Source organism: Anticarsia gemmatalis, chromosome 22, assembly GCF_050436995.1.
Source record: "Anticarsia gemmatalis isolate Benzon Research Colony breed Stoneville strain chromosome 22, ilAntGemm2 primary, whole genome shotgun sequence".
Lineage (NCBI taxonomy): Eukaryota > Metazoa > Arthropoda > Insecta > Lepidoptera > Erebidae > Anticarsia > Anticarsia gemmatalis.
In genome coordinates this window covers 7417598-7445188 of record NC_134766.1, presented here as the reverse complement: position 1 = coordinate 7445188, position 27591 = coordinate 7417598, and the positions used below count along the sequence as shown (strand labels likewise).

The 27591-nt window shown below is 39.1% G+C and overlaps 1 protein-coding gene across 33 annotated transcripts in view; it reads right to left on the bottom strand.

Annotated features, from left to right (window-relative positions):
- Window positions 1–27591, bottom strand: part of shot (dystonin-like protein short stop) — a 375697-nt gene that overhangs the window by 48734 nt on the left and 299372 nt on the right. For 26 of the 33 annotated variants that reach the window (XM_076129018.1, XM_076129022.1, XM_076129023.1 and 23 more), the window contains 23 exons: window positions 26679–26791; window positions 14580–26505; window positions 11725–11871; window positions 11299–11403; window positions 10617–10735; window positions 10204–10402; window positions 9446–9673; window positions 8900–9037; window positions 7955–8178; window positions 7373–7573; window positions 6286–6486; window positions 5842–5944; window positions 5325–5432; window positions 4756–4899; window positions 4279–4384; window positions 3803–3931; window positions 3218–3375; window positions 2694–2825; window positions 2315–2427; window positions 1826–1967; window positions 1304–1470; window positions 681–840; window positions 70–266 (listed from right to left, as the gene is read on the bottom strand). In XM_076129018.1, the coding sequence (XP_075985133.1) occupies window positions 70–266; window positions 681–840; window positions 1304–1470; window positions 1826–1967; window positions 2315–2427; window positions 2694–2825; window positions 3218–3375; window positions 3803–3931; window positions 4279–4384; window positions 4756–4899; window positions 5325–5432; window positions 5842–5944; window positions 6286–6486; window positions 7373–7573; window positions 7955–8178; window positions 8900–9037; window positions 9446–9673; window positions 10204–10402; window positions 10617–10735; window positions 11299–11403; window positions 11725–11871; window positions 14580–26505; window positions 26679–26791 (15260 nt within the window). The remainder of the gene's footprint in view (window positions 1–69; window positions 267–680; window positions 841–1303; window positions 1471–1825; window positions 1968–2314; window positions 2428–2693; window positions 2826–3217; window positions 3376–3802; window positions 3932–4278; window positions 4385–4755; window positions 4900–5324; window positions 5433–5841; window positions 5945–6285; window positions 6487–7372; window positions 7574–7954; window positions 8179–8899; window positions 9038–9445; window positions 9674–10203; window positions 10403–10616; window positions 10736–11298; window positions 11404–11724; window positions 11872–14579; window positions 26506–26678; window positions 26792–27591) is intronic. The other 7 variants (XM_076129033.1, XM_076129037.1, XM_076129036.1 and 4 more) reach the window with 2 other exon arrangements.

The following is a 27591-nucleotide window of genomic DNA, read 5'->3' as shown; positions in this document are numbered from 1 at the left end:
AGACATATAATCTATTAATTTAATATCTATCTGATGTTTTTTAAATTAAAGAAATATTCCTATACTCACTTCAAAGCAGCTTCGATCTCCGCCTTCCTATGGTCGAGTTTCCTCTGCAAGTTGTCGTACTGTCTCGCGACGGCTGCCAGCTTGCTCTGTATGTCCTGCCGCGACGCCGGGTCGGACAGCACCGTGGACAGAGCGGCGCCGGCCGCCTCCAGGTCCGCCAGGAGAGGTCGCTGACCTTCCAGTTGACGTTCTAAGTTCTGTTAAAGATAAATGATGGTTAAATGTTTGAACATGTATTGAAATTTGCGTTGAAATAGGCCTCTTTACAAAGCTGTGTCAATATATGAAATTAAGTCAATTTTAAAATATTTTTTTTGCTACATATTATTGATTGCGGCTCAGAAAAATTGTCGATATTGAATTTAATTTAATCTTAACTGAATTCCATTAATATAAATAATGATGTCGCTTTACGTATACACCCGTATACGTAAACGTGATATGATAGGGTGATATTAAAACGTATCTAGAAAATAATGTATGTGTCTAACTTTTCGCTACTTATATATTTCGTTTAGACACTAACTATTGAGTATCTTAACTTAAAAATCAGTTTGACAAATGTAATTCTATTTAACATTACATCATAACAATTATTTTTAACACATTACCTCGATCTTCCTCAACTGTTCATCGGGCTCGTTCTCCATGGCCACGTCGTCCAGCTTGTCGCTGATGGTGTGCAGCGCGTCCCGCAGCCGCGTGAGGCCGGCGTCGAACTCTCGCGACGTATCGGCCGCCGCGCCCAGACTGTCCGCACGCTTCTCCAGTCTGAGAGAGAGAATATTAGGTTAGGAATATGTTTTTATGCTATTCATAGGAAATTGTGTAATTTAAACCTCTTCTCGCATAACTATAGAATAGAATAGGAACCGCGATAATGGTACTATAATCGTGAAAAAATGTATATATAATTTGGGTAAATATAAAAAAGAGTAGCCAACCCGCAATCGGCCCGCGTGGTGGACTCCAGGCCTAATTACGGTAGGAGACCCTTGTCCATCAATGGGACATAAATGGGCTAAATTTATTTTAATTTTATTCAAAAATAAGTTTTCTTATGCATTTTAAAGACCTAAAAACTGCCTTAAAATGTTTCATGATCAGTTCTTGAATTTTACTTATTGCTACAACGGTTTAACGATCAACTTTTACATGTTCTTATTCCTACTATATTAGATCAATAATACCAGCAAAATGTACATCTTAAACAAGAGTTAAGTTTCCAACTTACTTGTTAAGCAGATCGTTCCACCTGTCCTGAAGGTCGACGACCTTCTGCCTGAGCTTGGTGGCGTCAGGCGACTGTGGCTCCAGGCGGTCCAGGACAGCGGCACCCACTTCCTCCAAGTGAGCTAGTTGGGGCTGCTGGCCACGGAACTCTTCGCGGAGGACTTGCACCTAAAGACAAACGACATCGGATTATTAAGAAGATCTCGTGAAAGTTGTTTATATTTTATTGAACTATTGAACTAAAAGCCGTCAGCTTATGTCATTGACAACTTGCGCAAGAAACTACAGTTTGTATTAGAAAAGGAAAACAATTTAATAGTTAAAGAAATGTAAAAAAAAATTGACAATTTTATACTGACAAACTCAGATGTGTTACGCGTGAAAACGTGTCGTGATTATTTCATTCAATACTTAAAAAGGTTTTTGTGACTCGGAAAATAATTACCCACCATTTTTAAACAACTTAAGACGCAAACATAGACATTATTACTCATTATTGCTAGTAAAAGCTGAGTTGTCTTACCTGTTGCACTTGAGTCTGCACCATCCTGGAGTCAGAGGAGATGGGTCCGAGCGCGGTCATCATGCGGTCCTTAGCGCTGAGCCACTGCGACAGATTGCTGTGCGTGTCGTGGAAGTCCTTCATCTCTTCCATTAGACGGATCCTTGGGAACAAACATTTGTAAATAACTGAACACAGCGCATTTTACTCCTATATTTATCTTTACTTATTTGTGAGCGAGCAAATTTGTGTTTTTGAGATAAATGGCAAAAATACAATAAAAAAAAGCAATCTTGTTACTGAATGATGGTTATAGATTATCGTATTATTGCCTAGCATTCGTTTTAACGACTGTATGAAAAGGGACTAGACCACTGCAATTGCAATTTGTTTATATTTTATAGAAACTACTAAACAGTGGCTTCTCAAAAAATATCTTGATATAGCAATCAATCAATCGTTAGCAAGAAATATTTATTGCCTAGTAAATATGTTATTTATAATACTAACTTGTCCTTGAAGGCATCGTGTAGCGCCTTCCACCTGGAGGACACGTCTTCCATCTCATCGTGCAGTCTGTCGGCTCCCAGCACGCTTTGTTTGCGCTTCAGTAGCTCACGGACCTGTGAGGTGTAAAAATGCTTTAATTTTACATAGTTCAGAGTAAAGAGGTTACCTATCTTTAAAGCCTATTATTTTCGCCAATAAAAAATATAAAAAAAATGGCGTAAATCTGCTTCGTTTCGGCGATACTTAAGATATTAAACAATAAAAAATAAACACTTCGAAATTCTACATCAAATAATTATAATGTTATTTTGAAAAGGGTTCATGTTTTATGAATTTGTAATGTGGGTAGAGACATTTTTCAATAAAATTTGAACCTTACCTGAGTCTTAGTAGAGTCGAGAATGCTTTGCTTCTCGTACATCTCTTCAAGTACCGCGCGCGCTTGCTTGATGGTCTTGTCGGCTTCCTCCTTAGTGTTAGGCACTGTCTCCTTAGGTAGTTGTCTTTGTACCTGAGGAATAATAGGCAATAAGTAAGGTTTCCTTCCTAGTAAGAAACTAAGAAAGTGGATAGTAGATACATGAATATGTCAAATAATTTCACTTACAATCAATTTTTATCTCTTTTACAGGATTTCACTTTCTACAATAATTATCAATAAGTTTGGACATACAAAAACTACGCTATGTTCTTATATAACCACGCTATGTTTTTATATAACCACGCTGTTCTTATATAACCACGCTATGGTCTCATATAGATAGGTAGACAGCAAAGAACACTATAAATATATACTTTTTTTATAAAATTTAGGAGTGACAAACACAATGTCAACATTTTGTAAAGCATAGTAATTAAACCTAAAACTTCATCATAAAAACAACTTTATAGTTCAAATCTTACCTTATCTAAGAAGGTGTTAAGTTGTCGGAAGCTCTCGAGGTGCTTCCTGAGCTCCTCGCGCACGGCGTCCAGCTCCGACTGGCGGTCGGCCAGCTTGGTGCCCAGCAGGCTGTAGCGGTTGTTGATCTCTGACAACTGCTGTTGCACTGGCGACAGTTCTAAAAAGGTAAAACATGGTTAGATTCATACAAACTAGAATAATGCAATTAAATTCGCTGCTTGCATGCATTTTGCACTTGAATACTACATTTGAATATTTTTTTAACCTATCTTCAACTAATTCCAGTGATCCGTTATTTGCGTATCCTAGAAAATCCTTTTATTTTACTGTAATTATAATTATCGAGACTATAGTTTATGAAATAAACAGCTGTACATTGTAAATTGGTCATTTTCAACTTATTAAGAAAAAAGCGATAGCACTGGCTTAAACAAATACTTGAGTAACACTACTCAAGTATTTGTTAAAGACAGTGCTATGGAGTCATCGCATTTTTCCGAAGAAACTTTTTTTTGGCTTTTTTTCCATATATTTGTAATTGTTCAATGGGTTCCATGTGAAATATTTATTGTTTATTTCTTTACCTTCAAGATGGAAGCCATCTTGGCTGGATCGTCGCGAAGAGAAGCCGCTGGATGTAGAGTGTGTGGAGCCGGGACTCACGAGACCGTGGCCCTTGCTCGGAGACGGTGAACGACCGTCCAAGGTGCGACCTACAGATAATCACAGGTTAGTTTAAACTTTTAAAGGATTTTTACTATTTCATCGAAGCTTTTGTCTATGACGATTACTTCCAGTCAGATCATAGCGCCAAAAATGGCAGGGGTATCTAACTGAACGATCGAGAAAGTCCAAGTAAAACGTAGATCAAGTGTCTATTCAACTATACTACCTCTGGTTTCATGAATGAAACATGATGAACAATGAGAATCAATTAATACATTTTTTTTTAATCTGACTACTTATTACAGAGGCAGTGTACAAACAATGAAACAATATCTTAGTAGATCGATATTAATCAAGTAATAGTAGATCGTAAACGTAATCTAGGTATACTTACTAGGTGTTTGTCGTTTGGTGGGGCTGTAGATCTGCCTCTTGCGGTGCGGACTGTCGGCGCGGTCGCCGCGAGTCAGTGCTTCGTACACCGCGCCTGCTTCGTTCACCTGCACGTAATAAACAATACGAGCTTAGTCATATTTTGTAGTACAACATTGTGAAGAACAGGGCTCATATTTTATTATACTTTAAAATATATACTGCAGTATTTTAAAGTCAAGTTTTTCTTCTGACAAAAAAGATTGTTAGAGTTGAAATTGCGGGAATGGTCTTAACACATTTTGGCCTGTTTTTTTGGATGCAGGCAATAGAACTTATAGATAAATGAACCTCAATGAGTCACAATTTAGGCATAAGTGCCGTAAAGATATTTTTCTTTGTAATATAAAGAATACAAGTACATTACAAGAGTAATGAAAAAGCATCTACTTAAAAAGTAATACATATGTAAAGTGCAGTTAAATAAAACTCAAGTTACCTTATCAATAGTAATGGAAGCGTCTCTGTACTCCTTGGCGAGGGGTCTGAGCTCGTCCTGCTGGTGCTTGATGACGTCCAGGTCTACGGCCACCGGCTGTAGGTGACCCACGCGACTCTCCATGGATTGAAGCCAGTCTAGCACCTGAGGGAAAAAGGGAATAAGTTATAGAATTATTAGGAACAATTAATTGTATTCAGAATATGGAGCATATCGATATTCAGAATATCGACTATCGAGTAATTGTCGAGTTTTTATCGAGTATCTGTCGAGATGTTTTATACGAAAAAATACGAAAAAGTAATCGGCGCTCCTTTTACTTGCTGTATTTGGAAGAAATTATTTTTTGAAATTCCTTTATCTATATATCACTTTTGGTGATCCATCTAGGACACAGGACGATGATGTTGACGAAAAGTGTGATGACCAATTCAGATGTTTCGACTGGCAGCAAACTTAAGGTATAAATTACGCAACAAAAATCATCGTAGAGATTAAGCTCGTCATAGATAAAAAATAGTCTTTTACGTTCGGATACATGTTTGTAGTCGAATGGTATAACAACTTACTTGTAACTTGAGCGTCTCATACTGGTTGAGTTGATCGGCTCTCTGCTTGGACAGCTTCTGCTTCTCCTCCAAAGTCGCGTTGAAGTCACGCCATACGTTCTCCAATGCCTGTGATACGATAAAATCATTATCAAATATTTATCAAAGAAAAGTTAAACAACGAATGTTCAAAATACACATATTTTAACCTAGAAGGTAACCTTTGACACAGTACAGGAATGTAATAATGGGTTACGTATATTATTAACTAGAAGGCGCCCGCGATTTCGTTAAAACCCTTCCCGTGTAAATCCCGATCGTTTGGGAACTCCGGGATAAAAAGTAGCCTATGTGTTATTCTGGGTCTTCAGCTACCAAATACCAAATTTCATCGTAATCGGTTCAGTTGTATTTGCGTAAAAGAGTAACAAACATACATACATACATACATTCTCAAAAACTTTCACATTTATATTAGTAGGATAGGATTTTCAGGAAATAACAAAGTAACACATAGAGAAATATAAATGTTACATACCTTCATCCTATCGCGGATCACGTGTGTGTCGGTTACGTCCTTTTTAGCGATCAGCTGTTTGCCGTGACGAAGACACTCCTCCAACAATGGCATTTGTTTGTCCCTGAAATGATATAACATATCTAAGTATTTATATCAAAATTAATGAGTGTTTTATTGAACAAATATGAATTGAATAATGGATAAAAGTTCATTTAAATTGCCAATAGGCCGCTTGGGCATGTGGGTAGTGAGTAGGTTACCTTGTAGGCAGTTACTGTATTTTTTTCATCAGATCTTGAGTAATTTACGTGAAAAGCATATCAAAGTTTTCCACCTTTCTGATATACATATAATAAAGAAAGAATTCTGCATTCACCGCACACTTTTTCCCATACCTTTGGGTATAACAAGCGATACATTTTGTACTTAAAATGTGTCGTAAATCTTCATAGAAGTTCTCACCTGTAGTTAGCCAACTGCGCCAGGCGTCCGCCGAGCTCCTCAGCGGGCATGCGCACGAGGTCCCTGGCGTCGGCCTGCTCTATGAGCTGCGCGTGCGCCGCGTCCAGCGTGCCCGCCAGCTGGGAGAAGTGGGACAGCTCGCTCGACACCTCGTCCAAGAAACCACTGCGCTTGCTTGAACGCTCTACAAGCTTCTCGTATCTGTGGGGAAGGGATTTCATGAAAAAAAACCGTTTGAAATTATGTAAGTAAAAAAATTAGGTGCTTCAAGAACAGACGAATTTTACGTAAACAATTGTTTAATAACAACAATCAGCTCATTCAATTATTAATGACGCCTCCTGGGGGCTTTTACAAGTACTAGCGAGCCCATTATTATAATTATAGATAGTGATACTTCTGAATCATATAAATTATCACCGCAGGCCGCGTCAAAATATCAAGTTTCGTAAGAACACCATAACCCAAGAGCCGAATAGTGAATCACTGTTACCAATATAAAAAACTTTTCAAAAAGTTTTTTTTGAATTTCTGCTAATGTTATCTGCAGAAAAAAATCTTATCCCTACTGTCTTTAGGTTAAGACGTTTCATTATTAAAATCAATAACTAAAATTATTATTACAGTGATAGCCGAGTGGTATAAATTGACACCTCCTACTCAAGTGGTCGCAGGTTCGAACCCGAGGCAACACACCAGTGACTTTTCGAAGTTATGTGTGTATTAGAAATAATTATCACATGCGCCAACGGTGAAGGAAAACATGGTGAGGAAACCTTGCATGCCTAAAATTTGTTTAATACGATTATAGAGGGCATGCAAAGTCCCCAACCCGCACTTGGCTAGCGTGGTGGACTCAAGGCCTAACCCCTCCCTCATTACGGGAGGAGACCCTTGCCCAGCAGTGGGACAGCAGTAATGGGTTACATTTATTATTATTATTTATAACTAATATTTGCGTTGTGGACTCAAGGCCTTACCCCCCCTCATTACGGGAGGAGACCCTTGCCCAGCAGTGGGGCATTAATGGGTTAAATTAATTATTATTTATTATAACTAATATTTATAAATCAAACAAAAAAAATACCTGGCGTAAATGTCCTCAGCTCTCTGCTCCAATTTCTTAGCGATCCTGGCATTGGACGGTGTCAGCGCGGCGTCCCTGGCATTGGCCAACAGTTTGGCCAACGTTGGCCGTCTCGCCTCCAACTCGGCTAACGACAGACGTTGCTCGCGAACTTGCTCGTCGAGGCGCTCGCGGATTAGGGATGCTGGTTTGTATTGGGTCCTAGGAGAGAAAGGAGGATTTTAGTATTGATTTGAAAGTGTTTTAGCTTCGTGGCTTTAAGGTACGCAATCACAAGGCCATAGAATTGATTGTTTAAATCTGGCAATAACTTTAAATATTTCAGTCCCAGTATGAAAACAGGAACCTATAGGATATTTCATTCTGTTGACTACTTCACAGCTAAAAAGTTCGCTTCGTACATATGGGAAAATAGACATCCATGATTCAAAAATATACTTCTAGTTTAGAAACAAAACAAAAACAATGTTTTAGAATTTTACCAATAACCTTTCCCTCAAAGTCGTCGTTGTTTAGTTTTACATATAAAATAACAAATAGCTGGTAATCAATTATTTCAAGAAACATTAATTAAATACTTACTTGAGTGCATTCTCAGCCTGCGACAGCCAATGGGCCTGCGCCTCAGCAGCGTCTTGCAATCCCTGGCACTGTAATAGTGCGGCTTCGAGTTCCGTGCACCGACCACCGACGGCATCGCTCATGTCCTTGTAGCGTGATGTCAGGTCTATGACTGGCACCTCCAGCTGACGGATCTCCGAAGGTGTGAGGTTTCCTTCCAATGATTTGACTAGTTGTTCACATGCCTGGGAAGAGAAATATTGATGAGTGTTTGAAACAATAGGTATGTACAGTTAAACTTCGGCATAAGATAAAATCCATACTAATATTATAAAGCTGAAGAGTTTGTTTGTTTGAACGCGCTAATCTCAGGAACTACTGGTCCGATTTGAAAAAATTCTTTCAGTGTTAGATAGCCCATTTGTAGAGGAAGGCTGTATATCATCACGCTACGGCCAATAGGAGCAGAGTAACGGTAAAAAATGTTACAAAAACGGGGAAAATTTTGATCCATTCTCTCTTATGTGACGCAAGCGAAGTTGCGCGGGTCAGCTAGTATTAAATATAGTGTTAAAATCGCTGGGAGTATTCTTAAACTTTCATACAGAAACGAATCCGATTCAGTTTATTTTCTCGTTTTGCTATTTGCGTAAGGAACAAGAGCTTAATAAACAACAATAGGCATAAAAATACATAAAAATAACTTATAATCTACGTGCTTATAATGTACGTTTACAGCGTGCACGTGTACATTTTAGATACGTAGATTATTTAATTAATAAATAAACTAATGCCCGGTTTCTGAGTCACATGTAGCAGTAGTTAATCTATTTAATTTTTTTTATATGAGTTTAAGCGCTATTGAATAGATAAACTACCGCTAAATGTACCTCAAAAACCGGGGGTAAGAAAAACAAATAAATAAGATTTATTATTAATAAATATTAATTGAACATTGGTACTTACATCTCTCGCGTTATCAATAAGTCGTCCTTGAGATAAGATCTCGTTGTGTAGAGTCTTGGCCTTTGACAGCTGGGACTCTACCGCGCGTGGCTCTCCACCGACTGGCTCCGATAGTACGGAGCGGACTTGTGGCTCGATCTATAAAGAAAAATATTATTAGTCCTTTTGCTACTTAGTTCAAGAATATATGAAAATTCGATTTAAGATAGGTATCCGATATTTTGACGAGGGTGGATTATAATTTTAATATAAAAAATACGGATTGTTGAATAGGTATCTAATATTTAAATGAAGATTTAGATCGACTAAAACCCTTTTTTCGATGTTAATTCGTTCAAATTCATAAGATTTCACATAGAATTCATTCACATAGATCATAAGTATAATCACGATTGCAATACTTAAAATGTATAATATAGCAGGTTACAACCCCGATAAATTACTCAAAATTTTCATTGTTAAACACCATAAAAGGACATTTTTCCATTAAAAGATCTTTTCTTATGGCCAAGAGGCCGTGATTCTGTAAGTTAAGATTAGTGTTACCTCGGCGACCCATCTAGTAGCCCGTTGCAGCGCATCGTGGTACTGCCTGGTGACGTCAGCGGCTCCCCGCAGACGGTCGTGCAGGCGCTGGGCGCGCGCGCACAGGTCGGCGTGCTGGCGCCGCGCCGCCGCCGCGCGCTCCCGCACCGCGCTGTCGGGCCGGACTGCCACGTGCGACAGCCGGGACGGGAGAGACGTGCGGTACTCGTTCAGAATCGTTAAGAACTCCTGGAGGAGAAACATACGGTTTTAGCGTCCAATTGTACCTATACCTATATTAAAATATAAAGAAAATAAACGTGTACCAATTTAATCGTAATTACTGACAAATTTTATGGAAAACAGTAATTTAAAAATGTTTCGTGACTAGTTTTAGATCCTTTTAAACCACTTTACACATTTCACTTTACTTTAGATGAATCCAAAACAATGGTATTTATACTACTCAAAAAGTATATAAGACTATAAAGTAAATCTTCTAAAAATAATAAATAAGTGACCTGAAAAACTTAGATCGTTTTTCAATCAACACTAAAAATAAATTGGTTACGATCACTACAAAACAAATATCTATATTAATATTATAAAGCTGAAGAGTTTGTTTGTTTTTTGTTTGTTTAAACGCGCTAATCTCAGGAACTACTGGTCCCAGTTGAAAAATTCTTTCAGTGTTAGGTAGTATCGAGGAAGGCTATAGGCTATATATCATTACGCTACGACCAATAGTTTATTATATGGATATTAATAAGTTATTTTACCTTGCTCTCATCGACGAACTTCTGCGCTGACATAGTAATAAAGCGCAGGTCGGCTTGATGTGCGATGACGTCACTCACGAACTCCCTCACGTCCTCGCTCTGGTCGGGCAGCGAGTTGAGCTTGGAGAGGGCTGCCTCCTTGTCCTCAAGCGTACGGTACGCGCCCTCCATCCAGGTGTTGAATGTTGTTAGTTCGTTGCTGGAAAATTGGGAATATTTGAAATATACAGGATACATTCAAAAGTATCGTTTTCATATTGAAATATGTTATTACTTGAGTTATTACGTTATCAGCAGAAAACAATACCTTTTCTCCCTTTTTAAAGTGAAAATTGCCTTTATACATAATAGAATAGGCATATAAAATAACTATATACAAAACTAAGAAGTATAAAAACTTTGTAGGTACTTACGAGAACTTTCCAAGCTCATCCCTGGCAGCGGCAAGACGTCTCAACATCTTATCACACTTGTCTGTGCACTTGTCACAGCGCTGCTTGAGTTGTCTCACACCTCGTTCCAGTGCTGCCACCTGTTCGAAACAATTTGATATTATTGAAGGTGCTAGTAATGCCATCTAGTGTTAGAGTACAGACGCTACAAAGTATCAAGTGCTGCCATCTGTCGGCAATATGTAAAGACCTGTAATTGAGCAATAATTAATCACGCTCTAGTAGCGTCCTCCTGTTGGTAGATCAACAGGTTGTATTGTATTCAGATTAGAGGAAACAGGTGTTTTGATGGGACACGGGTCTTGGCTTTAACTCAGATAATAGAGTCATGGACTATTAGTTCCACCTGTCAGTTTTAATGCTTGAACGATTCCGAGCTTTGCCTATATAAGATTAAATTGGAATTTTTTTTTAAAGTAGCAGTCTAGTTCTTCCTAATAATTGCTACGAAGAGCTCAGAGAGTTACAACTAAAGTCTCTGGATATATATTTTTTTACACTATAAGTGTCCCTCTTGTACATTTCAACACTGAAACTAGCGAGACATCGAAAATCTCGTAATGAGATGTTTACTTTAGAGACACAAACGTAGTCTTTCGACAAACAAAGTGGGTAGAAAGATGAGTTTGAAAGAAGGTCTTACCTCATGCGGCGCAAGGACATCTCCCCCAGACACAAGCAGCTGCTTGGCCTGGTCAGCGCACGCGGACACTTGGCGCTGGTGACTCTCCAGGTCGTCCTTGATCAGCTGCCAATAGAAGATACACGTTAGTCATGGTTCATAATGATAGTATGGAAACTAACTTAGAAAAAATCGAATCAATTCGATCAATTCGAACAAAACAAAAAATATGGTTAAAATGTTTAAATTGATATTTTACAGCATATTTCTATTTGCGATATTTCTAGTTAATAAAGATGCTTTCTTCAAAGGATTAAGAAAGGTTACGACTCTCAATTTTTTTAATTGCAGACCCTCGGTGGAAGTAACGAATCTACTCTCAAAGATATTTGAAAAAAAAGCTATGACAACTTTATAGATTTAATTGACCAAAAAATAACACGGTACCTTGAGAATATTAATCTGGTTCCTCAATTCATCCATATCTTCCTTCACGGCCTCCTGGTTGGCGAGCCTCTCTTCCACCACAGCGATCCATTCGAGCAACTTAGACAGCGTCTCATCGCAAAGCCTGTATTTCTCTTCCACTGCTTGCTACACATACAAATACACCCATTAATATTCATACTCAAATTTATTATACGAACATACACTAGCTCGTCGAGCTATTGAACAGTGCAGCTAATCTACGGAGCTATTTTACAATGCGTACTATCTACTCTGTGCTATCACTGGATAAAAGTGATATTTCAGTAAAAAGATTCAAGACTGTACAAGACATTGTTCAGACGAGGACAATAGCATCCATGCAAATTGCAACTTTTTGATCCGAATTTTGATGGAACGTGCATTAAAATTACGATCGTAATTTGTTATGAATGTGGTCGAAATTTTAATGACGCAAATAAATTTAAAAAAGGTACTGTTAAGGACATCACTGACATCTTCTTCTATGTCCAAACAGAATTCATGAAAACATCAAATGATGTATCTCTCTCTATTCGAACAAAATAGAAAAGGACAGCAAGTGTCTTTGACAGTAACAAAGTTGCAAAACGCAAATCACACTTTTGTAACTTATCTCATGCACCAATCAGCACCTGTAATAAAAGCATATTAAACACAGTACTACGCAGACAGTAAGCGAAGTCGAAACAAACTCAAAACGAGCGACAACAGACAGCCAATAGAGAATGAGAATGAGAAACAACAAGAAACACACGGACCGTAACAATAACATGCAAAAGCAGAGCATGCAAGCAGTGAATATGCGCATGTCAGAAATATTACTGAGAACGCATGCCATTAATTTGTCACGCATGCCATGAATTTGTCATGCATGCCATGAATTTCATGCGCATGTCATGACTTTCATACCCATGTCATGAGTTGTGTACGCATGTAGTGTGAATAGAGAATGAAATTGAGTGTATGCTTTCGTTAGGTTTCCAGTCTCCAAACACACTACTGCAATAGTTTTAAACATTTGCTATCTCAGTGACAATTTGTGACATACGCATCCAACATTTGCGTAATATGGTATCAACATCTTCCGACAGTTATAACCTTAAATTAATGTTTTTAGAGTTATTTGTTAAAAATAGGTATAAATAAAAGTTAAAGAGTACCTTCTCGTAAATCTGAAACTTTGAAAAAGTATTTTTGAACAGTAAATGAAGTAAGAAATGATAAAAAAGTATTGTTTTTTGAATAGTAAAAAAGTATAAAAAATTAAGTCAAGAATTTACACGAAACTTCGGACGTAATTTACATTTAAATTATATAAAAATGTGACTTCATTTGATTTGATTCTTGAGGGCCGTTTTTCTCTATATTTTGTTTTGTCGAATAATCTTAGTTCACTGACAACATTTACATAATAAAAAATAGAGTCAACTAAGATTATTGTGCTATGTATCAAATGCAAATAAATGAAGTCACATGAAAATCGTTAACACGTTTGGAATGAGTTAAACGATGTACGAAATAAAACCAAGAGTTTTCAGCTGCTTCAGGTTTATATAAAACTAACCCCTGAATTGCGATGAAATGGATTGTTGGAGTTATTTATATAAAATACAACTGAAAACAAATGATCAATATTACATACATCCGTCTATAATTCACCCAGATTAAGAAAATAATAAAACAGCCAATTACACCGTTCTACCAATCAGATTACTTTAAAAAAGAAGGCCATTTAATTTACTGTAATCTCATTGGTCGAACAGCGCCTCAAACTGACTACGTCATCATTTTCTAGACCTGCTAGAAGTATAGTAACACAAACTAAACACGTCACCGATCACGCTCGTTTAAATAAAGACGATAATGAATAAATACTACCTTCCGTGTTTGTGTGTTGAAAATGTTTTACCATTCGATATTGTGAATGTTTGCGAGTATCCGCCTTATATCGACATCACAAGAGCATAGCGTTGTTCATGCATTCCAAAACATGTGAGCACGGGTTCCAAGGAATGAGTATATCATCGAAAAACTCTAGAAAATTCTAAAAAACGGAATATCGGAACCAGTAGTCATAGTACACTGGTTTTGAATGGAAGCGAACATAATAAAGCTGACAGGCCGCATGGGTCCCACCGTGAACCCAATGCAACGACCTCGAGTTCTTAGCACAAAGTGATACATGGGAGGTTAGGTATTTGGCGAAACGGTGATGGTTCTTTATATCGTCGTTAATATGATCCCTCACAGGCAAGCATTCACGATTTAGCTCAAAAGGGTTCTTTAGCATCGCAGGCAACGGCTGGAAATAAAAAACAACATACATCGAGCCTTAGTACAATGGGTGGTAAGCACACCGTCCCATCGCTAGCTCTTCAGCGAAAAACTAGCGATGGACGAGCGCTGTTACCTATAAGCATTTAAGGACAACACAAGGCACTGAACTTTTACACTACGTCTTAAGCTTAATCTCTCCTCTAATTAAGTGAAAAGCTAACCTTACTGAAATCAAAAATGTAAGTGAATAATGTATATGTGCTGTCACTACTCTTACAAAAAGAAAATATCTATTTATTTAGAAAAAATCTAGTATTAAAATGTTTGTATGTTATGTTCATTAGTGATAGGCCACATGTACAAACTGTGACGCACCAAAATCAACGCTCAACAACCCAGAAAATCGACACTATGAGTCCGGTGGGTGTCGTGCCATGCCAATGTTTTAAGCCAAACGCTTTAGATAGATCACCTTCTAAGAATGGAAACAGGAAGATGTAAAGCAACACCTTTGCTCGATAGAAGCACATAATGAATGCATAGTGGAAAAGACTTACCCTCGTTTCTGCTGGCAGCAAGTAGCCCTTCTTCAGAGCTTTGACTAAGTCCAGACTGATCGATTTAACTGGATCTATAGTGAGCCTGCCTTCGACGGGATCAACCAACTTTTGTTCTATCGCTTGTACCAATGGACAAATCTTTCCTGTCTCTGGTTCTTTAACGACAGTACTCGACGGGTCTACGATGCCCTGTTGGATCGCTTCACCTAAATTCAGCCTCTTTCTGTCCATCACGCTTGTGGTAATGAAAGGATCGTTCAGAGCTCCGGTTGTTGGATTGTATATACCGAAGTTCAATGTCTCTATTAGGCTGAAGCTCTTTTTAGGAGTCATCAGAAGCCCACTCTCAATAGCGGCGGTCAACGTGTTCAATTTAGAGGTCTCTGTGTCTAAGATGTTGCCCTTCTCGGCATCCATGAGGCCTTTGCGGAAAGCCTCAGGGAGCTTCACTAACCTCTTCTTGAGATTATCCTTTATAAGTGCCGTGTCTGAATCTATGTAACCCAATGTGGCCGCGTCTCTGATAGTTAGTACTTCGTTGGAATGTGGATCAGTGAATCGAGCTGTCGCGACGTTCAAATGACCGTTTTCAATCGCTTGCTCAAACGTTAGAGGTTCGCGGACGTACACAATCAAACCGTTCTCAAAAGTAAAGCAAAGAGTGCGTCCTCTGTTTTGAGCATCGAAAGAACCTTTAGCATTTTTATCGATAATGCCCTCAGTGATACCTAATTTTAATGGAATGTATTTATTCTTATGAGGATCTTTAATAACAGCCGTTTCGGGGTCGATAAATTCGTATTTGATAGCTTCATCTAAAGTGAACTCTCTAAGGACCGGTTCTTTCGACGCAGACGAGTCTGCTACGTATTTCTTAGAGATTGTTTGGGACGTTAGTGGTTGGATAACGGTAACCAAGAGTCCTTTGTCGAATGCGATGTCTAAGCTAAAGGTCTTCTTAGCTTTAGTATCAATAACCCTACCTTTAGTAACATCTACATCGCCGTGTTGAATAGCGATTGGTAGTGGTTTGAACTTGTTGGTTACATTATCTTTGACGACGGTAAGATCGGGATTCAAAAGGCCAGTTTCAATAGCTTTGTTAATGTCAATGAATTCGTTAGTACTAGGGTCAACAATTTTACCGTTGTCGGCTCTGAAGAGACCATTGCGAATAATCTCTTCGAGGCTCAAGTTCTTTTTAGCTGTAACTATAAGACCGCGATGCTTAGCGTCTAACAAGTTGATTTGATTACCGTTTGGTAAAACATAAACGCTGTTCTCTTCATCAATGACACCGGTTTGTATGGCTTCGCTAAGTTTGATGTATTTGCTGCTAGGAATATGTTTAACTAGAGATGTTTCGGGGTTAATGAATTCCTCAGCAATAGCCGACTTTAATGAGATCTTTCTTTCAGAGACTGGGTGTATGAATACCAATTCGGTGATGTTATACATGTTCATAGATAAGGTCTCATACAAAGTGAATCCAGCACTTTCAATGTCAACAATAAGACCTAAGCTCATAGCCTCAGACAAAGTAATTTGTACATCAGAGCCAGGTTCATGGAACTTGCCACTTCTCCTATCAACAATCTCGCTACGGCAACAGTCGGCGAGTGACAAAGGCTTTTCAGATTTCTTGTCGAAATAGCAGAGATATTTGGGACTAATAATGGACCGTCTAATAGCTTCGTGTAAGGTTATCTTGCGGTTTGTGGCTGGGTCGATAATTTTGCCAGTACTGTCGTCATAGAGGCCTTGATGTAAAGCACGTTGGAGGCTAATAGGCGCCTTGCTATCAACTAATAGGCCAATTTCGAACGCGGTACGGAGACTAATTTCCTCATTGTCACTATTGATGTTCCTAATCTTACCGGTTTTGTCGTCAATGACACCTGTTTCTAGTGATTCCGGTAATGTAATTTTGTCCCATTTGCCTAACCTGTTGTCTAAGATGTGGACTGAGTGAGCATCGATTAAGTTCAATCTAATGGCCTCGACAAGCGTGTATTTCTTTCCACTCTGTGGATCCATGAATAATCCGGTGATTTCGTTGTAAACGCCCTTTTCGAGTGCTTCGATAAGAGACATAGGTTTGCGAACTTCTACGAGAATTCCCCTTTCGAAGGCTTCACGGAAGTCGATATTTTCATCGCCTAACCTAATTGTTCCTGTTCTACTGTCAACAATTCCCCTATCTACTGCGAACTCGAACGGTATTACTTTACCCGCGGCGTGTACTAATGTGGATTGCGGATCAATCAAACGCTTCTTAATAGCCCTATCGGTTGGTATCTTTTCCTTGCTCAGAGGGTTCGAGAACTTGCCAGTTTTAGGATCGTAAAAGCCTTTGAATACAGCTTCTGGTAAGCTAAGTTTACGTTTAGCTGGAAGGATTAGACCAAGGTCCGAAGCCTCTGTAAGAGACATATTGTCACCATGGATAGGATCTCTAACTTTACCTTCCTTAGAATCGATGATGCCGGCTTTAATGGCATCTGCAAGGGAAATAATCTCTCCGGTGATAGAGTTCCTAACAGTAAGAGCTTCGGGGTTGATGTTACCGATTTTGATCGCCTCTTCGAGAGTCATTGTCACGTCATTAATAGTCAAAAGTCCTGTTTCGGGATCGTAGAAGCCCTGCACCAGACCTTCTTGTAATGTCCAAGGTTTCTTGTCGCTAAGCAGATATCCTCTATCACAAGCGTCTTTAAGGTTTGTCAGTGGGGAAGTTATAATGCCCTTTTCTAGGTCTACGAGACCTGATTTAACTGCTTTATCGAACGGAATAACTGCTTCGGACTTGTCATCCTTGATTTTAACGTCAGACGGATCTACTAGCTGTTGTTGTATAGCTTCGCCGAGTGTTATAGTTTCTCCTGTTTTAGGATTTAATACCTTGCCGGTTTCGGGAGAGTAATATCCTAATTCAATAATATCGAATAATGAGTACGTAACCGCCTTTGTCGCTACTAATCCCTTCTTTAAAGCATCATCTAATGGAATGTGTTTACCAGTCTTTTTATCCTTAATTTTACCAGTTTCGGGATCAATAAGTTTCGAGTCAAGAGCTTCAATAAGCGGCACGAATTTCTCTGAAGCAGTGTCTTTGATTTCAGAAATTGTTGGGTGTACAATGTTCCTATCTACGGCGTCTCCGACCGTTACTAACTGTTCTGTTACTACGTCCTTTATCTTTCCTGACTTTGGTTCGTACATGTCATTTTCAATAACCGCCTCAATAGAAATCGGTCTACGAATGATTGTAATCATTCCACGTTGAATCGCGACGGATATCTCTATGATTTCATGGGTCTCGATTATAGTAATTACACCCTCACGAATCTCAATAATGTTACGTTCAATGGCATCAGATATTGTAATGACTTCGTTAGTGTGAGGTACCCTAATGAGTAAAGTATCTTGGTCAACTAAACCTTTTTCTACAGCTTGACCTATAGGTACCAACGCGCCTGTATTAACATCTGTAATCTCTCCTGTCTTGGGATTATACAGTCCTTGCTCTAAAGCAGACTCTATTGATACTTGTTCGGGAATTGATACATCCTCAGGCTTTTCGACTACCCAGCCTAATTGTACACATTGTAAGAAAGGCACGCGTTTGCCTGTTTTAGGATTAACCATATGACCTGTAGTTTTGTCAATAATAGGTCTGGCAATCGCTTCATCGAATGAAATGTAGTCGTCCGATTTTGAACCCAAATCTTTCACTAAGATGGACTCTGGATCAAAGATCTGGAGGCCATAGACGAGTTCTTCGAAGGATATTTTAGCACCAGTTTCTGGATTCAAGAATATTTGTTTCTCAATATCGTACACGCCCATCTCCGATAACTCTTCGGGAGTTATTCTTTGAGAAATAGCGACGCAATAATTAGGTTTAACTTCCTTTACTACGACACAGTTCTTAGATAAAACATCTACAGGAGCGAACCTACTAATTTGTTCTTGTTCTAACGAGTCCTGAACTGTGAGTGGAGATTCTACGCCATTTACAATAATCCTACAAACTTTAGGCTCAATTTTACCTTGAGAAATCGCGTCAATTAATGGAATGTTTTCGTAAAGTGGCTTAATTGGTTCTATTTTTTCTTTAGTCAGGTTTTGTTCAGTGATCTCGTCAATCACTCTCAAAGGCTGTCTTTCGGCATCAATTAACATAGCAGAAATAGATTTTCCGTCATGAACAGTCGTTTGAGTTGGTTTTCCAAACTCAATAAGTTTCTGTTCGACAGTGGTTGTGGTAATTTCAGACACAACGGGTTTGGAGTACTCCGTCGTCTCTGTAACTATCTCGACCTGACCGGGACGTGTGGTTGTTTTAGTTGTGGTATGATGTTCAACGATTTCTTCAGAGAAAGTAACGTCTTTAGGCCTCTTAGTAGTAGTCTTCTCAATAACTTCAGTTGTTATTTCATCAGGTTTGTGTGTCTTGATCACTTCCTCATACTTCTTATAAGTATCAGCGTCGACAAGACCTCTCTCACGTGCCTTATCTAATGGAAGCTTTTCTCCCGTCTTCGGATCAACAACGACCGCGTTCTTTACAACGTCTACAACTTTAGCAACTGCTAAGATTGGCGCGCCGACTACAGCGATCAATCCTATCTGAGCAGCATCAGCTATACTCATTTTCTTACCTGATTTGTCCTTTATCTCTCCTGTCTTACTGTCCACAATTCCCTTCTTTATAGCTTCCTTGAGAGGAATTTCTTTACCGGTCTTCGGGTTAACAACTTTGACAGTGTCTGTAGGGACAATACCTTTATCAACAGCTTCCAATAGATTTCCAGCTACGCCTTCTTGTGAAGAAATAACAATTGAAGTATTGGGATCGTAAATTACGCCGGGAGCTACTTCTAGAGGTTTCTCTGGCGTAACTTCTCTTCTGTCACCGGTTTCAGGTGCCTTGTCTTTGGGCGATTCCAGATCTTTGACCTTCTCAGGTTTCGCTTTAGGCTGTGTGTCAGCGTAATCTGATTCAGTTGGTTTTTTGTTAATATCGCTAATTTTGATTGGTTTAGTATCTTTTTCAGTGTCAGGAGATAGCTTATCCTTTCGAATCGGTTGAGCATCATCGATTTCATCGGGTGCTTCAGTAACATAGTATTCTTGTACAACGGTCTCCGTTGTAATACCTTCAGGCCCGGTGATTTCCTCAGTCACAACTTGGTATGAGGTGGACTGACTCTGCGTTACTTCAACGGTTGTGACAGTAGACGATGATGTAGAGAACACTGTGCTGCTAGACTCAGTGATATACTCAGTTGGTTCAGATTTCGATGTCGTGGATTTAATAATAGTTGTAATTTCCCTACCATCAGGTGTAATCTCACGTATTTCTTGTACCACTGGCATTTCTTCGATGATTTCAAAGTCACGATCGATTGATGGACTGTCGTCATCAAGTTCCTCCGGCGTTGGAACTCTCTTATCACCAGGTTTGACTACTTTCGATTCTGATGTAACACTTGTAACAACAGTTGTCTTTTCTACGGGCTTGTCCCCAATTGGTGTCTTTTCTTTTGTAACAGGTTTGGTAGCCTTATCTTCTGGCTTTTGTTCGATCGGGAGTTTGTCTTTAGGTGATTTATCTTTAACATCCTTAGGTATTGCTTCTTCCGCAGTCTCGTATTCAGTCTTGGTGACTGTTGTCTTCTTGACAATTGTAACAATTTCTTCACCATCAGGAGTAACTTGTCTGAATTCCGATATAACTGGCTTTTCTTCAAAAACGACATGTTCCATATCTCTTATTGGACTTGGTTTCTCGACAACAGTTTTGCCTTGAGCAATGTCTAATTCTTTAGGTTTGAAGTCATCTGGTTTTTTGGTTACCTCTGTCACAATGGTGGTTGTTTCAGTGACTGTCTTTTCACTGGTAGGCTGTTGCGGTTTGGCCTCTGAGCTTTCTTTAACCTTTTGGGTTTCAGGTTGCTTCTTGCTGGGCAATTCATCAGGTTTAGTTCCTTTCTTTGTTGGAGTTTCGGGAGTTGCATCTTTCTTTGAAGGAACCTCTCTGGTCTTGGTGGTTATCTCCTCGATTGTTACCTCTCCCTCAGAAGGTATGTCGCCACGTGTAATTTCTTCTGAAGTCAGTAGTTCTGTAGTTCTTGTATCTTTCTCGATTATAATAGTCTTCTTTTCAATTACTACACTTTCGATCGCTCTTGATTCCGATGTTCCTTCAGTAGTAACTATCTCTTGAACTTCGTACTTTTCAGGATGCTTACTGGCTGGGTCTATGACAGTTGTTTTCTTAACAACGGTCGTTTCTGTTGACTTGGGCACTTCCTCTTGAGGAGTAGTCTTGCCTGAAGGCGTAGATTTCTGTGGTTTGTCATCTTCTTTAACCGGTTTTCGAATTGCTGCATCCTTCGTTTCGGGTTTCTTCTCGTCCGGTTTCTTGCCCTTTTCTTCTGGCTTTTTAACCTTGCCATGATCAACTGGCTCATATGTAAAGGCAGTTTCTGAGGTAGTAATGCGACTGGGGGATTCTATAGCCTTGTCTTGTTTTGATTGCATAATCTTGCTTTTCACAGCACTAACTCCTTGTACAACTGCCATACCAGCGAGCACGGGTGCAGCAACGACCGCTATTAAGCCCATTTTAGCAGCATTCTTAACATCAATAGATTTACCCGTCTTGGTATCCTTTAGTTTACCAGTCTTCTTGTCGATCAGGCCCGTATTCAAAGCTTCCCGTAATGTAACTGGTTTACCAGCTTCTACATTATAAATCACGGAATCAGGATTAATGATTTTCTTTTCAAGAGCTTCCTTGAAAGTGAGCACCTTATTAGGCGATTTAGGATCTCTGAACTTTTGTGTCTTTTCATCAAATAGAAGTTCAAACGCCTCATTCAAGTCTAATAATTCTAAAACTTCTTTTTTCGGAGACGATTTCTTCGGTTCTTTTGGAACTTCAGTAGTTAAGACACCGCTCTCGATAGCTTCAGAAATTGTTACAGTTTCACCAGTCTTAGGATGCGTGAATGTACCTGTCTCCATATTAATGTACCCGTGAGCGAGTGCGTCATCAAAAGCGAAATTAGTATCACTAGTGATAAATTGCTCCTTGCTAGTTTGTTCATCTTTGACAATACCCCTAGCACGAGCCTCGTCGATAGAAATGATTTCACCCGTTCTGGTATTCTGAACCTGGGTCGAACTGACCAATACATAGTCTGCTAATAATTCAATCATTTTAGTCGTAACCGTGTGCTGTGATGAGAATGTTTCTGTGATTGTAGTAACTACACCGGTAACTTGCATATCTGTCATTGGTTTTACGGCCAGCAGACCTTGTTCTAAGGCCTGGTCTAGTGGGACCACTTCTTTTGTTTTCGGATCAACGAAAGTTGCGTGTTTAAGATTTACAGCTCCCTTGTCAAGAGCCTCCTCTAAGGACATTGTTTCTTCAGTTTGCGGGTATGGTATCGACATAATAAGATCTCTCTTGACAGCATCGTTAACTGGGATGAGTTCTCCTGTAAGAGGATGTTTCATCTCCCCTGTGTGAGGATTAATTAGATTCTTCTTAACTGCAACATTCAATGTCATGGCTGCGGGAGGAATTTCCTCTATAGGTTTAATTTGCATAGCAGGGAACAGCTGAGCATTTACAGCTGATATAAAATCAAGTGGTCCGTCACTAGTTTTCACTACATTCTTTTCACTATCAATGATATTTCTTTCAATCGCTTCCGCTATAGTGATTTTCTTTCCTGGTGCGATAGTAACGCTCGATAAAGGATCAACAATTTCGCAGATAATAGCTTCTCTTAATGTTAAGAGATTGCCTGTCTCAGGATGAATTATTTTTCCAGTGACCGGGTCTAATAATCCTTGTTCTAGAACTTCAGCAATAGATAGACTCCTTGCTAGAGGAATTAATACTTCATCCTGGCCTTCACCGTCTAATATACCTCGTTTTAGCGCTTCTTTAATAGTAATTACATCGCCGTGGACGGGGTCAGTAATTCTACCCTTGTTTTCATCGACAAGACCTTTTTCAATGGCCTTTTCGAGTGTAATTGGCGCTCCGTTCTCATCCTTGTAAAGTTTTACAGCTTCTAGAATCTTAGCCGTTTCTGAGTCAATTAATCCTTTCTCGACAGCCTCGAGAGGGAGAACAACGTGTTTCCTCAATTTTTGTAGTACTACGGGTTTTGTGTCAAATACTTGCGCTTCAGGAGTTTGTTCCCTACTGATATTGATTTTATACTTGGGTTTAGCAGTTATCGAAGTCTTAGTAATTTGGATGATGTCAGCTGGACGCGCTTTAGATTTGTCAATGGTAACAGTTTCGATGACCTTTCTATTGTCAGCTGAAAGACTATTTTGAATAGACTCTACTGTGATGAAACCTTCAGAAACTGCTGCTCCGACTGATACTGGTTTAGCTGTGGTTTGAGTGAAAGTTACTGAGCTAGTGCCAGGAACATTCTTAGTCTCAGTACTTTGAAGTACTTGACCTTGTTGCCTAATAGCAAGAGTGTCACGGTATATTTTGTATGTAACTGAATCGATAATACCTCTCTTATAAGCTTCCTCAATGGGCAGTTGCTCGCCAGTTTTGGGATCGACTACCATTGTTACGATTGTATCCGGTGAAGTCGCACTAGTAACTTGAGTAAATGTGACTTCACTGGGACTAATCTTATGAGAGAATTCAGGAGATTTCTCTTTAATTGACAACTCGTATTTCTTAAAAGACACTGGGTCTATTAGACCTCTTTCATAAGCTACTTCTATTGGCAACTTTTCTCCCGTGTTAGGATCAACTACGACGGTAACAGTAGTTTCTGTAGGCATCGTTTTTGTAGTAACTTGTGAGTAGGTTACATTTGTGGTGGTCGAAGTTTTGACTTCTTGAGTGACCTCCGTCACTGGCGACCTGTCCCTAATAGATTCTTCGTATTTCCTATATGTCACTGGATCGACCAGTCCGCGTTCATAAGCTACTTCCATAGGCAAGTTTTCACCTGTTTGAGGGTCTACTACCATGGTGCTTCTAACTACTTGAATAACCTTAGACGCAGCAACTAAAGGCGCTCCTACTACTGCAATCAGACCTACTTTAGCCGCATCTACAAGGTTTATTTTCCTACCTGACTTGTCCTTATATTCGCCTGTCTTTTGATCGACAATACCCTGATCTAGAGCTTGTTTCAAAGTTATAAGCTTGTTTGTTCGAGGATCGACTACTTGGACACTGGTTGATGGAACTAGTCCGCGTTCGACGGCTTCGAGTACGTTCTCAGAGACACCTGATGAGGTGGAAATAACTAATGCCGTTGCAGGGTCGAAGATGACTCCTGGCGTTACCTGCACCGGTTCTAACGCTGACTGATCTTCAGAAAGCTCGCGGGAAGGCGTGTCGCGTGGTTCAGATATCTCCATCTTGTCTGGCATACCCGCTATGGATGTAATTGTAATAACTTTCTGTGACGTCACTGTTCTAGTCAGTTGGATAAACGTAATGTACCTACGCTCAATGGCCTCAGTCATTGTAATAATTTCACCGACAAGTTTGTAATGACCTGTACTATCAATCATACCGTACTCTATGGCTCTATTAAGAGGGAATTCTTTCTTAGTTCTAGAATCAATTACGACAGCAGAATCTGGATTAATAATGTTGAGTTTTAGTGCTTCTTCTAAGTCTAAGATTCTGTCTGTTCCTGGGATAATGAACATGCCTGTAGATGGATCAAAGAGATTTTGTTGAATGGCTTCTCTTAACGTCCAGCCACCGCGAGGCAATTCTATTGTATTCTTCTTAATTGTCATGGAAGTAACGGAAGGATCTTGAACTACAGATTTAGATACAGTTCTACTCTCATGAATGACTTCACGAGGTTGGCTAGTTTCGCGAATGGTATAATCAGGACTCTTCAAAGTCTCGGGTCTGTTATCTCTTTGGACTTTGCCTTCAGGACTAGGCGGCAAGTCTTTGATGAACGATTTCTTTGTGATTTTAAGTTCAACCACTTGTCCTGGAATCAAGTCCTTTTTGGAAACGCGGTCCGAAATATGTACAACGCGCGGTTCGTTCTTTTCTACGCCTAACAATCCTTCGTCTAACGCTTGTTGAATGGGGAACACTGTTCCCGTGGTGGGGTCTGTGAAAGTCTGTGTGTGTTCGTCAATAAGTCCGCGCCTAATAGCTTCAGCGAATGTGATTATAGTCTCAGATCTTTGTGAAGTATTCGTATTAGTCACTGTTACGTACCGTTTCACAGTTTTAGTGACAGTCTGTAATGTAAGAATAATGTTCAAGAGAGAATTCAATAAGGCCGCACCCTCAGGTGTAATCATATTGATTTCTACAGCTTTGTTGAACGGAATAGGCTTTTTAGTCGTCGCGTCTAATAAATGTCCAGTCTTGGGATCTAATATATTCTTGAATACGGCATCTAAAACTGACAGTTCCTTACCATTTTCATACACACCTATCTTACGATTTAACATTTCTAATACCTCAGCCCTAACTAAAGACACTTTAGTGCAGTCTTCTAAGAACACCCAGTCTCCGCTTTCCGACTTTACGAAAGTCTCGCCGTTCACGTATTTGAGATTACCTTTGCTCATCGCGACATTGAATGATACAAATTCCCCTGTCTTAGGATCTTTGAATCCGTCAATGTCGAATATTGACCGTTGAGACACTGACGTAATTAAACCACGATCAACAGCTTCAGGAATAGTACAGATTTCACCGGTTAAGTTATCCCGGAATTTATTGTCGTGTAATATAATTTTAGCACCTAACGCTTCGGACAACGTTAAAAGACCTCCTGTCGTCGTGTTAGTAATACATTTGACTGTATCACTATCAAGAACGCCAGCAGAAATAGCTTCTAGAATGTTCAAAGGCGCCCTATTAGCCGGCGAGAATATCTTACCATCGTTAGTCATAAGATTATTGTCACATACGTCCTTAAGTGTCATGGGTTTACAAATATACCTCTTAACCGCCGCGTCTTTAAATGTTAGTTTCTCTTTAGTTATATTATGTACGTATTTAGAATGTTTAGTATTTATAATATTTCTCTCGATCGCTTCAGCAAGGGTTATTTTCGTGTCATTTTTAGGATCAACTACTTCTCTAATGTTAGGATTGATTAATTCGTTTTTAATAGCTACGTCTATCTGGAATTTGTCGCCCGAATTCCTGTCCAGAATCCAGCCGCTGTTATCGACTAAATCTTGACTAATCGCGTCAGACAGACACAGAGCACTTGATTTAATCTTAATAATCTCATTGTAGATGAGGTAGCCGCGTTGATATGCTTCAGCTATTGTTATGTAGCTTCCATTCGGTAGTCTGTACAGACCCTTCTGTAAATCAACTTGTCCGCGATTTAGTGCATCCGAGATACTCATTCCTTGGGTGGACTGTTCACCTTCAACAGTTACCTTGATTCTCTTCTCGGCTGGATCTGCGAGTCCTTGTTCGGCGTCGTATAATTCTCTCTGTATTGCTTCTAGTAATGTGACTTCGTTTCCGTCTTCGGTCATACCGCATGGTCCTGTTAATCTGGCAGCGAGTTTCGGGTCTATGAGACCTTCTTGTGCTGCTTGCTCGATGCTTAACGTTTGTCTTGTTTCGGGAGAAGATAGTAACCTTCCCGTTCGTACATCAAGTATTCTCATACTGATCGCTTGACCAACTGTGAGTATTTCTCTAGTCTCGGGATGCAATATACCTTTAGATTCGATAATGTTCGGTCCTTCGTACATTCTGTGGACTCGTTTAAGTTTTCGTACGTCAGGTCTGTCGTCATCTGATATAATTGTTTTCGTTGTATAATTAGGTGAATTTAGTTTGCCATTGGTCATTGATTTGACTGGTTGACCGTCTAGCTCTGTCGTATGTGACGTTCTGACGATTCTGGTTGTGAAGGAAAAATGACATATTACGAAACATGAATGACACAATAACATATTATACAACTAAAAATAAATCTGGTGTAAAATCTACAACTTTGTTAACAAATCCTATTAGTACGACATAGGTGCTAATTTATATCACTTTGGTACACTTATATTCTAAGAGGTACTTACTTTTCTGTGGTATAATGCGTCGAGTACGTGTGCTCTGTGGTCAAGTCTTGTGTCATGTTAAATTCTTGGCGGAAGGACCGCGCCGACCGAGGTGCCATCGCCTCAACGAGACGCTGAAAAAAAAAAACAAAGTAATATTTAATCTATGGTCGTCAAACGTCAATCAATTGGCATTTGAATGATGTCAGAATTACTCATGACTTAATTGGTCGTAAAAAGTTGAGAATTATTTTCCATATTCCTTGTTTTTTTGCGTAATTGCGTTAATGTCTTCATCAATATCCAATTATCAATATTACCATAGAATGCAATATACAGAAAAACTGCAGTTCTTGTTAGCAGACTAGAATTTATTCTTTACGTCATATCTTTACGTTTTTACTACTAAATTCTAACGTAGAGATCACCTAAATACAATCAAATCTGTTCTAAGCATAATTTACTGCTGGCACGAAAACCATTTTGTAAAACCTTGCAAGAAACTTAACGTTTCTAAATTCATATAGCCTACTTTTTTAGATACATTAAGAACAATCCCACTGCTGTTAATAATGAGGTCTTTGCCCAGCAGTGGGATCCAAAAGAGGGCTGAACAAAAAAATAATAATCACAATCTATACAATAAAAACATATGAATAAAACATACTAATGTTCTAATTATTACCACAAATATCGACGGTCATAGACTCGTTTAAGATAAACTTAATAAACGTGTAGTTTGACAACCGTTAATAGCTGAATGAACATATCTAGATCTTTATCTGAGATATACATTCTAAATTAATATTAATATCGATCATATGGTACCGTTGCAAAAATCGAGCGTTTGTTATTGAGAATATCTTAGGCTCGTATTAATAAACGAAATCATAATCAAATCATTTATTCAATTAGGTCAAATATTGATAGTTGT